The sequence below is a fragment of the Esox lucius genome, chromosome 2, assembly GCF_011004845.1.
Source record: "Esox lucius isolate fEsoLuc1 chromosome 2, fEsoLuc1.pri, whole genome shotgun sequence".
Classification (NCBI taxonomy): Eukaryota; Metazoa; Chordata; class Actinopteri; order Esociformes; family Esocidae; genus Esox; species Esox lucius.
The window spans coordinates 14666303-14680833 of NC_047570.1; the positions used below are offsets into that span (position 1 = coordinate 14666303).

The following is a 14531-nucleotide window of genomic DNA, read 5'->3' on the forward strand; positions in this document are numbered from 1 at the left end:
TCGCATCTCGGTTGTTTAATTTCAAATCCATTGTGGTGGTGTACAGAGACAACTTTGTGAAAATTGTTTCAGGGTCCAAATTATTCAGACAACTTGTACGTAGTAATGACATGCATACTGATGTGTACAGGGCACTTGACAATGCAGATTACTGTTAGCACATCCAAGCAGTGTAGCTGAAATAAGTCAGTTCGACAGATTGCCAGAGACTGCCTTAATAGACATGGAGCCAGGCTGTCTATCAGAGCGGTACCAGGACAAGTGTTAGGACAACCCAAAACCAGGCTGTGTAGTAAGAGGCCAGGCCTGTGGCCCCACTGTCCAGCTTCACAGTGAACATTGCCAGGGTTTTTGTGTAGCCTCCCTCCTCAGATACACAGGTGTATGTTCCCTCTTGCTCAGTCTCCATTTTCTCTATAAGCAGGACATACTGGTGCTCTGACTCAATAAAGGTGCAAATTGTTCCCGTATTGTTGCAACGGTGTCCCCAGTTGTATTCAGCGTGGTTGGACCGGGCCGGGCACTGCAGGAAATACTTTGAAGACTGAGGAACTCTCACTAGATTTGAAGAGACCACTAAGAAAACAATAAGCAGAAAAAGGGTTTCAGTTTTCCCGCTACTAACCATTGTGGATGGTTTCTATCCTGTATAAAATTGTTATAGTAAGTGGTTTTGGATTTATGCAGGGATTGTTGTAACACACCTTTACTTGAAGTAGCCTGATTGCTCTTGCATATCGTATGATTTCCATTATCCACGTCCTGAATTGTATTACTGTAAAAAGTACATATAATTTCTTCTTTTTATGTTTCAGTTTGCTACATTTCTTTTCACTCACAAGTTAGTTATTTCTGTCTATGGTGCTACAACAAAGTGGAAGAACTTAACAAGCAGATAACCACAAAGTAACACATCACTGGAACACAGAGTCTGACCTCGCAGCAGGTCGTCTGTAGTAGGTTGTGTGTAACCTGAGTGATGAAATGAAACTAGGAAGTGAAAACAAACATTTTCCACTTTAAAAATGTTGTTCATATTCTTGGTCTGACACTAAGTTGAAAGGCAAGAATGGGGTCACTAAGATTTTTCAACAATTTCACACAGAAACCTTACTCTACTCAGGCTAAATATAATAGCTGGCCAATTGCATACCACACGTCACCATGTGAAGTAGTTGGTAGTAGTTGGAAGTAAAATCTTGTGTAATTTGATCAACTGTGATAAAATCTCTACACATGGAAGATTGCTTTTCGAAATCCAAGAGTCAACATAGAATGTCCTAGTTGGCAAAACCCATACCCATAACATACAGTGGATATAAAAAGTCTACACACCCCTGTGAAAATGCCAGGTTTTTTTGATGTAAAAGAATGCAACAAAGATAAATCATGTCAGATCTTTTTCCACTTTTAATGTGACCTTAAACTTGAACAACTCAATTGGGACAGGCGTGTGCAGGCTTTTTATATCCACTGTATGGTGGAGTTAAGAGGCAATAGCAATTCTCAATAACAAACATTCTCAGTGCTCACATTCTCAGCATTTCCATTCATAAAACTAAACAAGGCAACAGCTTGACTTGCAAGCCAGGCTCATTGTTTGAAACAGAAAATATTGTTTAGTTCACAGGAAGACTGAACAAAGCCACACATAAAGAACTAACTCAACTTATTTTAGGAACGGCATTCATAGCGGGAACAGTCAATTTGCCCACAAGCAAGGGTCTTTCCGGAACAGTGGGCACAGGGTTAGTGCTGCTCATTATTTGCAGACTTGCAACCCCTCTAACAGATTATTCTAAAAGGAAGTCAGTTGGACGGAGAGCTCAATACACTAGAAATGTCATACTAGTCAACAGCAAACATTATCTACCACAAAGTATTTTCTTTCAAATTAGACCTTTTGACAACCACTGAAAACTAACTGCAGAGATAACAATCTCAGGAAACCACATGAAGAGATGTAAACTACATGTATCTTAAACCACTCACGAGAAACCTACTCATGAAGAGTAAATATGGCGGATGCTCAATACTGAAAGCCGTGCTTCATCTTACTTTGTAGCTGTGGTGCATTGATGGCCATCCCAGCCACAGTAAGGGTCTCTGGCCTGTACACAGTCCTCACAACGGTCTTTATACTGCATGCAGCTAACCAGGTCAATCTGAACCAGCTCTCTGCTGGTGCCCACGTACAGCTTCCTCTAGAACACAACACAAGAAAATTGGTGAGGAATACTAGAACAATTCATATTAACTGCAGATACATTTGCCTGTCTTTCAAAATCACATTACTTCAATTATCAATAAAACATGTAAGACAGAGTTGGAAAAGGTTCTCTTTTTATTGTCCATTTCACTCCATTACTTTGAAGCAGCCACTGTTGAATCACATTGGAGATGTGTAGGTGTGGGCTGTGTTTCTTGACTCACTGTAGAGGAATTTAGCAACATGCTGAGGATGGATGCTTTGTTGTTGAAAGGTTGAATCTCTGCAATGATAAAGGCCTGACCATTGCTTTCCAGAACCTTATGAATCCTTCCATTCTCTGGTGTACACACACACACACACAAAAAAAAAGAGAGCTGGTTTTAAACAGTCATAACATTTGAGGATATGAGTAATAAGGTTGTAAAGATTAGCATTTGTGGGTGTGTAAGAAATGTCAATACAAGTTCCTTCAAAAGTAATTTAGCAGGCCTAAACAAAGTAAACATTCATCATAATGTGGTGAAATAATCCAGTCATCGTACACCATCCCGATACAGATATGTTATTTGTCACAGACTATGATGCTGCTGCTGTAATGTCTGGCGGGCAGTGTCTCGAAACCATGACCTTCGGCTCCCTAGGCGGGCGCACTACTCAGGGCGAGTAGTGGCCTTACCAAGGTCCCTACACTGCAACTTAAGTACTCACATTCCTCAGTCTGGGTTATAGAAGTCTAAACCCAACTATACACATCCAGATAACTGCAGGATGTAAGTCATTTTAGGCTTAATCAGTCATGTTAGGCTTATAATATTAAAACATTAACTGCCTTTCTGATAACATAGCAAAGGTTAATAAGAGTCATTCCAAATAGTAACCACAATTTTTTAAACAGATGTCACAAGACAAGCCACTTTAGCACTTGTCAACAGAACAGTATCATCCCATCAGCTGACAAAAGTGTAACTAAACACCCTGTGGAACCGTGTACTATTTGCCTAACAACAAGTTTTGCAACTTAGTAAAAACCATAAAGGATCTTCTCATCAATTCAATTCCTGGTACAAATATTTGTTTCAACAGTGTTATTGAATGTCAACAATGTTGCCGCCTCACATCCATCTCTTTTGCTTTATTTGAATAACACAACTCCGGTGCCTCTGAGACGTTGGTAGCAAATGAGAAGTACAATTTGCATGCAGTCTTCATTGTAGGACTTAACACCATATGCTAAGCATATATTAACACCATGATATCTATATCAGTTTCACACAAAACCTAAAACCCACCTATTTCACCATGGAAAGATATCCGAAAGGCATGTTGAGAAAAACAGACAATATGTTTGCTTTTGGTTGCTTGACAATTCAACATTTTAATTTGTGAGGAAAATTTGGACAAGTGACTTTAGCATTAGGAAATATACTACATGGCCTAAGGTATTTGGACATGGGCATTAATATGGAGTCGTCGCCCCCTATAACAGCTGGCACTCTTCTGGGAAGGGTTTCCACAAGATTTTGGCGTGTCTCTGTGAGAATTTGAGGTCTGGCACTGATGTTGGACAAGAAGGCCTGGCACGCAATCACTGTTCCAATTCATCCCAGAGGTGTTCAGTGGGGTTGTGGTCAGGCCTCTGTGCACACCACTCAATTTCCTCACAACAAACCTTGTTGAACCATGTCTTTATGGAACCCACTTTGAGCACAGAGGCACAGTCAAGCTGGAACAGGAAAGTGCCTTTCCCAAAATTTTGCCACCAAGTTTGAAGCACCTAATTGTCTAAAATGTCTTAGTATCCTATACCATAAAGATGACTCTTCACTGGAACTAACTGGCCTAGCTCAAACCGTGAAACACAGCCTCAGACCATTATCCCTCCTCCAACTGTAGGCACTATGCATTCTGGTAGGCAGCATTCGCCACACCCAGATTCATCCATCAGACTGTCCCTACTCTGAGTCAAACTTTTTTTACACCACTCCAGCCGACTCAATAATTAGTAGGTGTCCACATACTTTTGGCCATATAGCGCATTCTGTTCTTTAAATAAGTATATTCAAGAATCACCAATCAGCATACTATCCTCAAAAGCTCCCAGATAGCCTAATTAGCCTAGTGCAGTTCTGCAGAATGTACGTGTGACGAGAATGTGAGAGGAGGACGCCCGCTCTCTCTCCCGGCGCGGTGTTCGGAGTGCGTCGTCACCGGTCTTCTAGTCACGCCGCTTCTCCTCCCACGGCACTGACATGTCTTGTTATTGCACGCACCTGGTGTCCATTCCCTTAATAGGTTGCCTATATTAGTTGCCAGGTTTCTGGGCGTCTTTGTGAGGTATTGTTCAATGTTTGGTATTTGTCTACCTGTGCTTTGGGTCAGCACTCTGAATTATTGTGCTTCAACGCTTTCCCCTTTGGATAAAATAACAACCTACATTCCTGCACTTGGCTCCTTTTCCTTTCCCTGCACACCACTACGACACCCACTCTGACAGTACGAGTCATGCGCTCCACCTCCTAACCTCGCTCACCATTTCCTAAAAAACATAAGGTTCTCAGAACAATACAGTATATGGTAGTGTGAACAACATCACAGCGCTAAACAGAATTACTTCCTTATTGTGTCACACCAAAATGTGACTGCTTGATCGAGTAAAATTACTCCTCAGAGAGCAAGCAGATATAGCAGAGATCCAGAACACAAGCTACATTCACTGTATATTGTAGTAGCAGGGTACATTCCAGTTATTAGTAAAAAAATTATTAAAATGTCATGGCAGCATTGAGGAATATTCATAGCTTATTTGTCTGTTAGCTAACAGGAAACATGTTTGTAAGGTTCTTTCAAAAATCACATGAACAAATAGCTTTTCCAACTTTACTGGCAGTAATCATGCTTGCCCCACTGCCTGGCTTCCATGTATGGTCACAAACCAATGATTCTCTGTTTTGCATCATGCACAACCCCCCTCGATGACCACATTCCAACTGTTAACAATTGACAACTGTTGTAAGGGACCAATTGGATTGCCCCATGGGCATAATTTCCAGTTAGCTGTGGAGTGAAATTTTGGGTGGTGTACATGTATGTGCTTGGTTTGCACTAGATGAGATCAAAACAACTTCTTACCTAGAGACAAAAGCAGGACATTCCCTTTGCCTTGGACACTGTCCACGATGATGTGGTTATAATGATGGTGAGTGACCCAGAGAGGCCGATTATTGTTTCCCACCCACTCCTCCATCTCTAAATTAGTTTTAACCTTCATCAGGACCTCTGTTGGGAGTAGCGTACTGTCTGCAACACACTGCAAACGGATAGACAACGTTATGTATGGTTCAACACCCAAAGAATACAGTCAGATAGAGGTACAGGAGTTAAGAGAGGAGCTGACTAGAAACATTTATAGTGGTCATACCTCCCCGGGTCGTGGCTTTGGAATGGGTTCTGTGATTCCTTGGAAGTTGGAGGTTTTAAAGACGTGGTTAATATCTCCCATGCTGTAGACACAAACAGCTCTTGTACCCCTATGGACAGACATAAGCTCAGCAAGTTTCAGTTACCCCCCCCCCCTCCCCCCTCCACACTATGGAAACTTCAGCATCTGTTGATTAGTATGCTTTCAGTAAAGGCCAGAGAAACAGCTGATTGGAGGTTAGAAAATAACCTACGAAAGACATAGCACAATCAAAACATGAATTGTGATAAAAGAGTGCCAATCTTTACAAGGTCTCAGCTTTAATAATAATAAAAATGTATGTAGTGTGTTTGAGCACTTTTTATTGCAATCTGAAAGTGCTTTAAGAAAAGAAGTATGTAATATGCATGAAGCTATTGGAGAATCATTAACTCATGGATTGACCAGTCAGAGTCCGGAGGAAAGCTAGAAGAGTTAGCCATTCATCAGTGTACCCTAACATGCACTATGTCAGGTGGAGAAGTTCTCATAAGCTGTCTCAGAAGACATACTCTATCGTTAACATACAAGATCATTATTGTAAATACAGACACTGTGTAAAAATTGCCATGGCAGTTTGAATGAACTCCAGCCTTGCAGCTAGTGCATATATCAGCCTTAGTGCATCAGACTACTCCTTCACATAATCATCCAGCTGAAATGTCTTTCTGGTTGAAAACCAACTTGCAAACAAATCATTGGTCTTGAAAACAAAATAATGTGGACATTTGATTCTATTAAAACAGAGCAGTGCACCCTCCACCCCTGCACACTTGTCTGGTGGTGATCTAAAACAGGATGAGGTCACTTTAAGAATGGTGACATCGCTTCTTGAGAACATTGTGTTTTTGAGGAGCTTGGCAATTTCAATGGGGTGATCATGTGACCAGAGTGCACCTTTAAAAATGTAGGAACTAGGAGAACTTGAGAGAACCAGGAGAGATGCAGTGTCCTAAATAACCTTTATACGTTTTTGTCTGATGATCCTGCAACTGTAAGAGCCCAGTCATAAACTGTACTATGAGCCCAGTGCCTGCTGGGTGGTTACTGTTGGGTATATCACTGGATGATACATCTTCAGAAAGTCATCCTACCAGGCATTCTTGAAGAGTGTGTAGACCCTGGTGTCCTGCCACCTGTCTGCCACAACAGTGGTCACTTCCACTAGGTCGGTAAAGTACAACTTTCTCTCAGGGTCTCCACAAAAGAGCCTGGCGCTCAGCTTGGAGGTCCATTTGAACTGCAGAACGGTCTTAGGTCCTCCACGATCAGCCTAGAAAAACCCATACAACCACAAACATGCTAAAATAATTACAACGCATAAGCCACTAATCTGTTCCAGGTACTGTAGAGAATGCCATGAAATTAAGTAGGGTGGTACAGAGTGCCATCAAAAAGTCTATACAATTGCAAATATGGTGATTACATACAGGGCTTTTGCCCGAAATCCTGGGCCCTCTGAGGAGATACATGCTGAGCCCCCTCACTTATAGACAACATTGATATTACTACAACCTGTGAATCACATCCAACTTTCCCCTTGTTAGCTACGGCCTTGATTACATACAGTGCAGAAAAACATCATCCTAGTAGGAATTACCATGCAAATCTGGGCAACCCGAGGAAACCAGGTATCAGACTTCCCACTCTGGTCTCTGTTCTTCTCTATGTAGAAGGCGTATAATCTGTCCTGCAGGCTTTCCTCTCTCTTCCCACTAGCAACCAAACCAATGTATTTCTGCTCTAGTGTAAGTAAATGATAAAAAGAAGACATCAATTCAATATTGACATCAGTTACACAATGTCAGTGGAGACCTGTCACGCTGCTACTGGGAGACAAGGGCAAAACATCCGTGTAAACAGTTTCTGCACATTCTCTCATAGGGCAATATCACAATTCAGGAGTCTTAGTTCCTTTGAGTACCTATGTCTTGTCTTTTCTCACCTGTTCCACTGTTTTCTGACCAGACTTGGTTCTTTCCAAACCTGCGGATTCCTGCTGTGATCTCTGAGCCAGACTGAGTGGCATAGAACTCCTCTGCTTCAGAATGATCTGGAAACACAAAAAACTAACTGTTATTTCTAATGTCAAATCACTGTCAACAACCAGGCTAATAAACATGAGGTCATATAATGGAAAGTGTTTTCACCATAACTCACCAATGAGGAGTGTTGGCTCATTTTCATTTATGTGTTGATCAATTTTCCGAAAATCCTTGGATCGAGTGCACTTAAAATCTGTTGACTCCTGCAGTGGAACGGTATAGTGTTAAAACCAAAGGCAAAATGGTGCCATTAAAAGTAATATATTTAATGAAAGGTATCTTCCATACCACATTACAGCACAGTGTATGTTCTCCATTGGTTCCACACAGGAACAGTTGGTTTGCATTTTTACTCTTGTGTAAAACAGTGATGTTATACTGACAGTCCTGAAGTACGAATCAGATTGTTACATGGATATATGCAAATAACTATGTTGATACTGTAACTGTAATATAAAGCCAGTATCCTCTGGTCTTCTCAGCTACTTACTGTTGATGTAGAATGAATACATTCCTCTCGAAACACAAAACTCTGCAACAGTTAAAATATTAGAGTACAGGTAAACATATAGTATAACATTCAGTTCATCAGGCTACAGCATGTAAGAATGGAATGATTGTGTTGGTAAATAATAACTGTAACAATAATGTAACAGTACATTAATGTACCTCAATTGGACCATTCCAGGCAGATAATTAAATCAATATTGAGCAGTCAAACAGACATGCCAGGTTATTACCACTAAAAGTATGGCGAGTAAGTCACCCTGTACCTGTCTTTGTGGGTGAGGACTGTAAAAGTCTGTCTGGTAAACCTGTGTGTTGCCTGCAGCATATACTGTGTTATGGCCCTGGAGGAACTTCATGTGAGTGTTGCTTTCCTTCAGGAAGACTCTTGGGAATTTCACATCTGAGGATTTGGAAATACAAATCGTTAAACAGACTGTTTTTATGATAAAACTAATTGATATTACACTTTGGAACATTTGGGACTGGAGTAAGTTATTTGGATCAGTGAGTTTAGAAGCACGCTGCCCCATTCACACCTTGATCAAATACGATTTTACCCCAGAGGGGTAAAATAATTTACTCAATCAAGAACAAAATATCCAGAAATAAAAGGCTTTATTTGACCATTTTCTATTGTGTCCTTGCAATGATGCTGTATATGAGGACAATAATAATAAAATATATCAAATTAACAAACCACCACAACAGCAAAGCAATGTCATGTGCTTTTTACACAAGGTACCGTATACAGTAAAGTAATACTTAATTACAGTGTGGTATAGCACTGTAACTTACCTATTTCCATTCTTGAATATTCTTGCTATCGAATCCACAGTTGATCTGCTGGCATTGGGCTGAACCCGCCACCCAACCTCAATAATGGATCTCATGATTGACAACATGATCAAGAGTGAAACAATTGTAATCTAAAACTATAGTTTTTTTATATTCCCATTGAGCTACTCCACAAATACCAATCTGAAACACTCTTCCTATTGCTTGGTCCATTAATGCAAATAGCAACTAAGTGATCTTGTATACAGTGCCGGCTCTACCCTTTTGGAGGCCCTAAGCAAAATGTTATTTGCTGGGAAGCCCCCCCTAATGGTCGGGGGCTTCCTAGCAGTTGGATGCATCCTGGTGGTGGAGGGCCCTAATCGACCGCTTATGTCGCTCATGCCTGGAGCCGGCCCTGCTGTAATGCATAAGCAGGGACACCGACAGGAATCCAAAGGCCCGGGACAGAATTCAACATTTAGGACCCAAACCATAAGTCAAAAAATAGATAAATATTAATGAAATTACTTTCCAAAAAACAGGTCATAAACGTTTTATTGTTTAATATTTTAATTCCTAACTAGGCCACATTCAAATCCCTTTGTTTTCAACCCAGGTAATTTATTATGCCACATCTTTTGAATTCATAACCTACTCAGTCACATTCAGCCATTACTTAACTGCTACACATATTTTGATGTTCTCTTTTAGATTTCTATCCATTTCTGTGCTCCTAGTTTTGGTTGCATGGTGGCAATGTTTTAGCCAGATAGCTACTCTAGTTAGACAAATTAATGCTGGTTAAATTTGAAAAACTATTTTGACGTTCTTCTTAGCCTTGCACACATTAGCATAGGATTCTATAGGATAGCTATAGAGAGTTGTTCTATGTCATATTTCGTTTCTTTGCCGTTTTTGTTGTGTATGCTGTAGTAGACAAGGGAGGAATTGACAGTTTGTTGTTCTGGTCTCTTGCTGCCATTATATTTTCTCACAGTAAGAGAACTTCGCTCCCTATAGCTTATACTATATATATATAATCTAGGTAAAATGCGCATTCACAAAATAAGTCAAGCCTGTGTCACAGAAGCCGATTGGCTGGAACGGAATTGCTGGAATACAACTTCCTGGGAAGTAGCGACATGCTCAAAAAATTATAAATTGACATTCCACTGGCACTGGATTTTTACTGAAGAAATCCTACCTAGTGCAGCTTTAACAAAGCTGTGTTGGCACTGGTGTTAGGGTATCACAACAGCACAATAGGGTTGAGATTCGACGGCTGTGTTGGCCAGTCCATTATAGACAGAATACCAGCTGACTAATTGTTCCATAAATAGTTATTGCATAGTTTGCAGCTGAGCTTTGGGTCATTATCCTGTTGTAGGAGGAAATTAACTCCAAACAAGCGCTGTCCACAGGGTATGGCATGGCGTTGCAAAATGGGGTGGTAGCCTTCCTTCATCAAGATCCCTTCAACCCTGTAAAAATCTCCCACTTCCCCACCACCAATGTAAACATTAATTATAGAATGAGTCTGAAAATAATGACCATAAACCTCAAAACCATTTTTGATTTTGTGTGCATTAAGTATTATGTGAATGTAGTCACTTGTATTTCTATAAAAAAATATCTGGATAGATGGCAAACTAAACCAACAAGCCAACTACCTAGAGCTGTTTCCCCAAGAAAGAGCAAATATTATTTTAGCAGATCATCTTGTTCGTTGCTTGAACATACTGTGATCAAACAAACATTAATTAAAACAGTATCATACTTGGGAGAACAACATTTGAAATGAGAAAAATGACCCTGTATGCAAATATGCACCACTGCATGTATTTATGAAAAATGAGTTTACTGACCCTAACACTCATTTTAATATAGGTACGTGGTGGAACATGACTGTGCAATATATTAAAATGTGTTTGTCCCTGCACCCCCAGATGCATGTGTGTTTCACTTCACTTGACCTGTAGAACAACATGTCTTATCTACCATTTTCGTAACTATACAGACTTTAGAATTTAGAATTCCATCATAGGCCCACCTCAAGATTGACCCCCCCCCCCCCGACAAGTTATTATACCCATAACACCTATACCTGGTGTCCTTGTGAATCTTAAGAGTACCTGAGGCCTTGAATCATGCCTGGCTTGACAACATAATACCTGGCTTGACAACTCTCAGCTCACCCTGCCCAAAGTCAGAGTCAATTTCCACCATCCTCTGGGTTGTTTCTGTCCCTGTCCCGGTGGTGCAGCTAACCTGGATTCTACCTAAAGACCCTGGACACAGCCTACCTGTATTCATTGTCTCGGTTGTTGTCTGGACGTGCCCCTGAAAGGGTAATGTGCTTTTATGTTCTTCACCGGGCACAAGCAGGAGAGGACTGCCCACCCCTCAAAATCAGGCTCCTCTGTAGGTTTCTTCAAATATTTTACAATTTTAGCGAGTAGTTCAGCAAAGTCATCAAAGAACTTAGTTTTTTTGGTGGCCTGTAGATGGTTAATAGCAAAACACGAGTAGTGCATTTTAAAATAGCTAATAGATATTCAAATGACAAAAAATCTCCAAATGATATTGGCTCAGATTGATACATGGCACTTAATAAGGCAGCTATTCCACCTGATTTCCTTTCAGTTTTAACAGCATCTATTACAGTATAATTTGAGTGGGGGGGCTGAGAACTGTTAGGCCGCTAATTTTGTCGAGCCATGTTTCGGTTAAGAATATGTAATCAAGTTTATAGGTACTAATAAGATCATTAATTAAAAATGACTTGTTTGATAGGAATCTAACATTTAGGAGAGCAAGTTTCATATGACAGACTTCATGGTAGTTTGCGTTTGATGTTAAATGGAAATCAAGTTATTAGGGTTATTGCGTGTGATAGATTGAGTTCTAATCAGTCTTTTTTTAGGCTGAGTTCTATTCTTTCTTTTTGTAGTTATATCAGGCATGGGGAAGGGTAAAATAACAGGTACTGCCTGATCATTTTGCAGTCATGCCTGCCGGTCATTGAGCAGGCATGACTGTCATATAACCAGCGATCTAGTGATTATCTAGTCATCTGAATGTTCATTTATTAAAAAATAAATAATAATACAGTAAGCAGGCTAGTATAACTTACACATTTAATCTGTCAGCAATTTTTGCCAAGCTATTTCCCTCAACTTGTCAATAGCAGCAGTATTGCCCTTTTGGTGATGACTCCTTTAAATTCTTTATAAAGTTCCATTAGCAGGGTTTGTTCTACTGTTGAGAAGTTCACCGCTCTAGCTTTCACTTCTTTTTGCAACACAGTGTCTTCTTTTCGACGATCGCTTGTTCTGGGCTGCTTATGTATTTCGTGGCCATGCACAATGCAAGCTTGTTCAATCCTGGTTTGAGTCAATGCTGACAAGACACGGCTCCATTGTGTTAATGGAACGGCTTGAGTCTTGAGGGTGTTCATTCAAACCTGGCTTTTTCAAATAAGCGCACATTTAATTAGCTGTGTTGATGGAATACCGCCCGGTGGCAGATGTACTATTTTAGGTACTCTATAAACATGTGGGTGTGGAAAAGGAAATTCAATACAGGACAAAAATATAATTAACCGGCTGTTGTTTATGGCTTGCAGTACATTAAAGGGATCTTGTTGTGTCTTGGGGCAACTAAGGAAGTGATGAACAGGTCAGAGGGAAAGATTAATCTGTTAATCTGTATATTCTCTCCAAAAATCTTCCTCAATCACCCTCTCACACACACTACTCCCCCTCTCTGACAAACAAACAAACACACATACACACGATTACCAGAATCCAGATAGACTCTCTCCCAAAACAAACATCCCTCAACTTTCTCCCAAAACCTAAGGCGCCATTGCTTGATATTACATTGATAACACATAATAATAATAATTCATTCAACTTCTATAACGCCTGTCATTAGAGAAAATAATCACCAAGCGCTTGAAAAATGGAAATAAAGTAAAACTAATTGAGCCTACGTTTTGGATGAGATTAAAGGATGACGAGTTGTACTCATACTCTAAATATGAGTTGTTCATTAACTGTCCCTGATTTTGAATAATGAGAAACATACCTATTATACATACATATTATACATATAATATATATAATATATAGTATATAATATATACATATAATATACATATAATATACACATATACATATAATCATATTATATTAATATCTGGCTTGTTTTGACTGAATACTCAGCACATCCCAAGTTTCATCAGATTTAAGTTGGTGGCAGCTGAGTTGCTACTTTTTATGTTTAAAAGCACTTTGTTATACCAGTGTACTAAGTCAGGGCTTCCCAATTTATTTCAGTTTCTGTACCACCAAAATAAATTTGCTCTCCTCTGAGTACCACTGAAGTATGCGCTCATGTTCCTTTTACCAGTAAACCTAACAATGATATGAGTGTTCTTTATAACCCCAGGAGGTCCTAGTACCTCTGGTCGGGAACTTCTGAAAGCCACTCCCATATCAGTTTCTATTTAAAAAGTATGTTTAAATGTAATGAACAATATTTAGCATTCTGTAAAGTGGTACAGACAATTCAATATTATATACCAAACAACCAAGGCACCAAACAGCAGTAGTATCCTTATCATTCAACCCTGGTTGTCATCATTCAGTAACTTTAAACACTTTACCTTTTTCTGTCAATGTTACTCTCGGTCTGTGAATATGGGCCGAAGCTTCCATTGGAAAAATAAAGTGTGCTAAAAAGACACCAAAGAGCAGGTGCGGATACATGCTTTTCTATGAGTCCACTCCTCTGCGTCGTTATGTTTATCTAGGGAAGTGAAAACCATTCTGCTAGAAGCAGGATATTATGTTGGCAGCTCTAGCATTTCAAAATAAAAGCAATCATTGAAATTAACTTTTTTTTTTTTTTTTTTCATCTTCTTCCGCTTCATCCGTGGCCGGGTCGCGGGGGCAGCAGTCTAAGCAGAGATGCCCAGACTTCCCTCTCCCCAGACACTTCCTCCAGCTCTTCCGGGGGGACACCGAGGCGTTCCCAGGCCAGCCGGGAGACATAGTCCCTCCAGCGTGTCCTAGGTCTTCCCCGGGGTCTCCTCCCGGTGGGACGGGACCGGAACACCTTCCCAGGAAGGCGTTCCGGAGGCATCCGAAACAGATGCCCAAGCCACCTCAGCTGACCCCTCTCGATGTGGAGGAGCAGCGGCTCTACTCCAAGCTCCTCCCGGGTGACCGAGCTTCTCACCCTATCTCTAAGGGATCGCCCAGCCACCCTGCGGAGAAAGCTCATTTCGGCCGCCTGTATCCGGGATCTTGTCCTTTCGGTCATGACCCAAAGCTCATGACCATAGGTGAGAGTAGGAACGTAGATTGACCGGTAAATCGAGAGCTTCGCCTTGAGGCTCAGCTCTTTCTTCACCACGACAGACCGATACGACATTACTGCAGAAGCTGCATTACTGCAGAAGCTGCACCGATCCGTCTGTCAATCTCCCGTTCCATCCTTCCCTCACTCGTGAACAAGATCCCTA

At 40.7% G+C, this 14531-nt stretch overlaps 1 protein-coding gene across 3 annotated transcripts; it reads right to left on the bottom strand.

Annotated features, from left to right (window-relative positions):
• On the bottom strand, positions 1-13836 carry LOC105015738 (semaphorin-7A-like). Of its 3 annotated transcripts, none has more exons than XM_029114139.2 (14): positions 13671-13836; positions 8488-8624; positions 8205-8246; positions 8003-8101; positions 7830-7917; positions 7615-7722; positions 7270-7412; positions 6764-6942; positions 5631-5739; positions 5342-5519; positions 2369-2549; positions 2059-2202; positions 705-775; positions 1-576 (listed from the first exon to the last, which is right to left on the bottom strand). In XM_029114139.2, the coding sequence occupies exons 1-14, from the start codon at positions 13771-13773 to the stop codon at positions 242-244; spliced, it is 1917 nt and encodes a 638-aa protein (XP_028969972.2). In that variant the 5' UTR covers positions 13774-13836; the 3' UTR covers positions 1-241. The 3 variants fall into 3 exon arrangements, with proteins under 3 accessions (XP_028969972.2, XP_028969974.2, XP_028969975.2); XM_029114141.2 differs by having other exon boundaries at positions 2059-2204; positions 2434-2549; positions 13671-13835; XM_029114142.2 differs by lacking the exons at positions 1-576; positions 705-775 and having other exon boundaries at positions 2077-2202; positions 2434-2549; positions 13671-13835.
• Between the last annotated feature and the right edge of the window lie 695 nt (positions 13837-14531).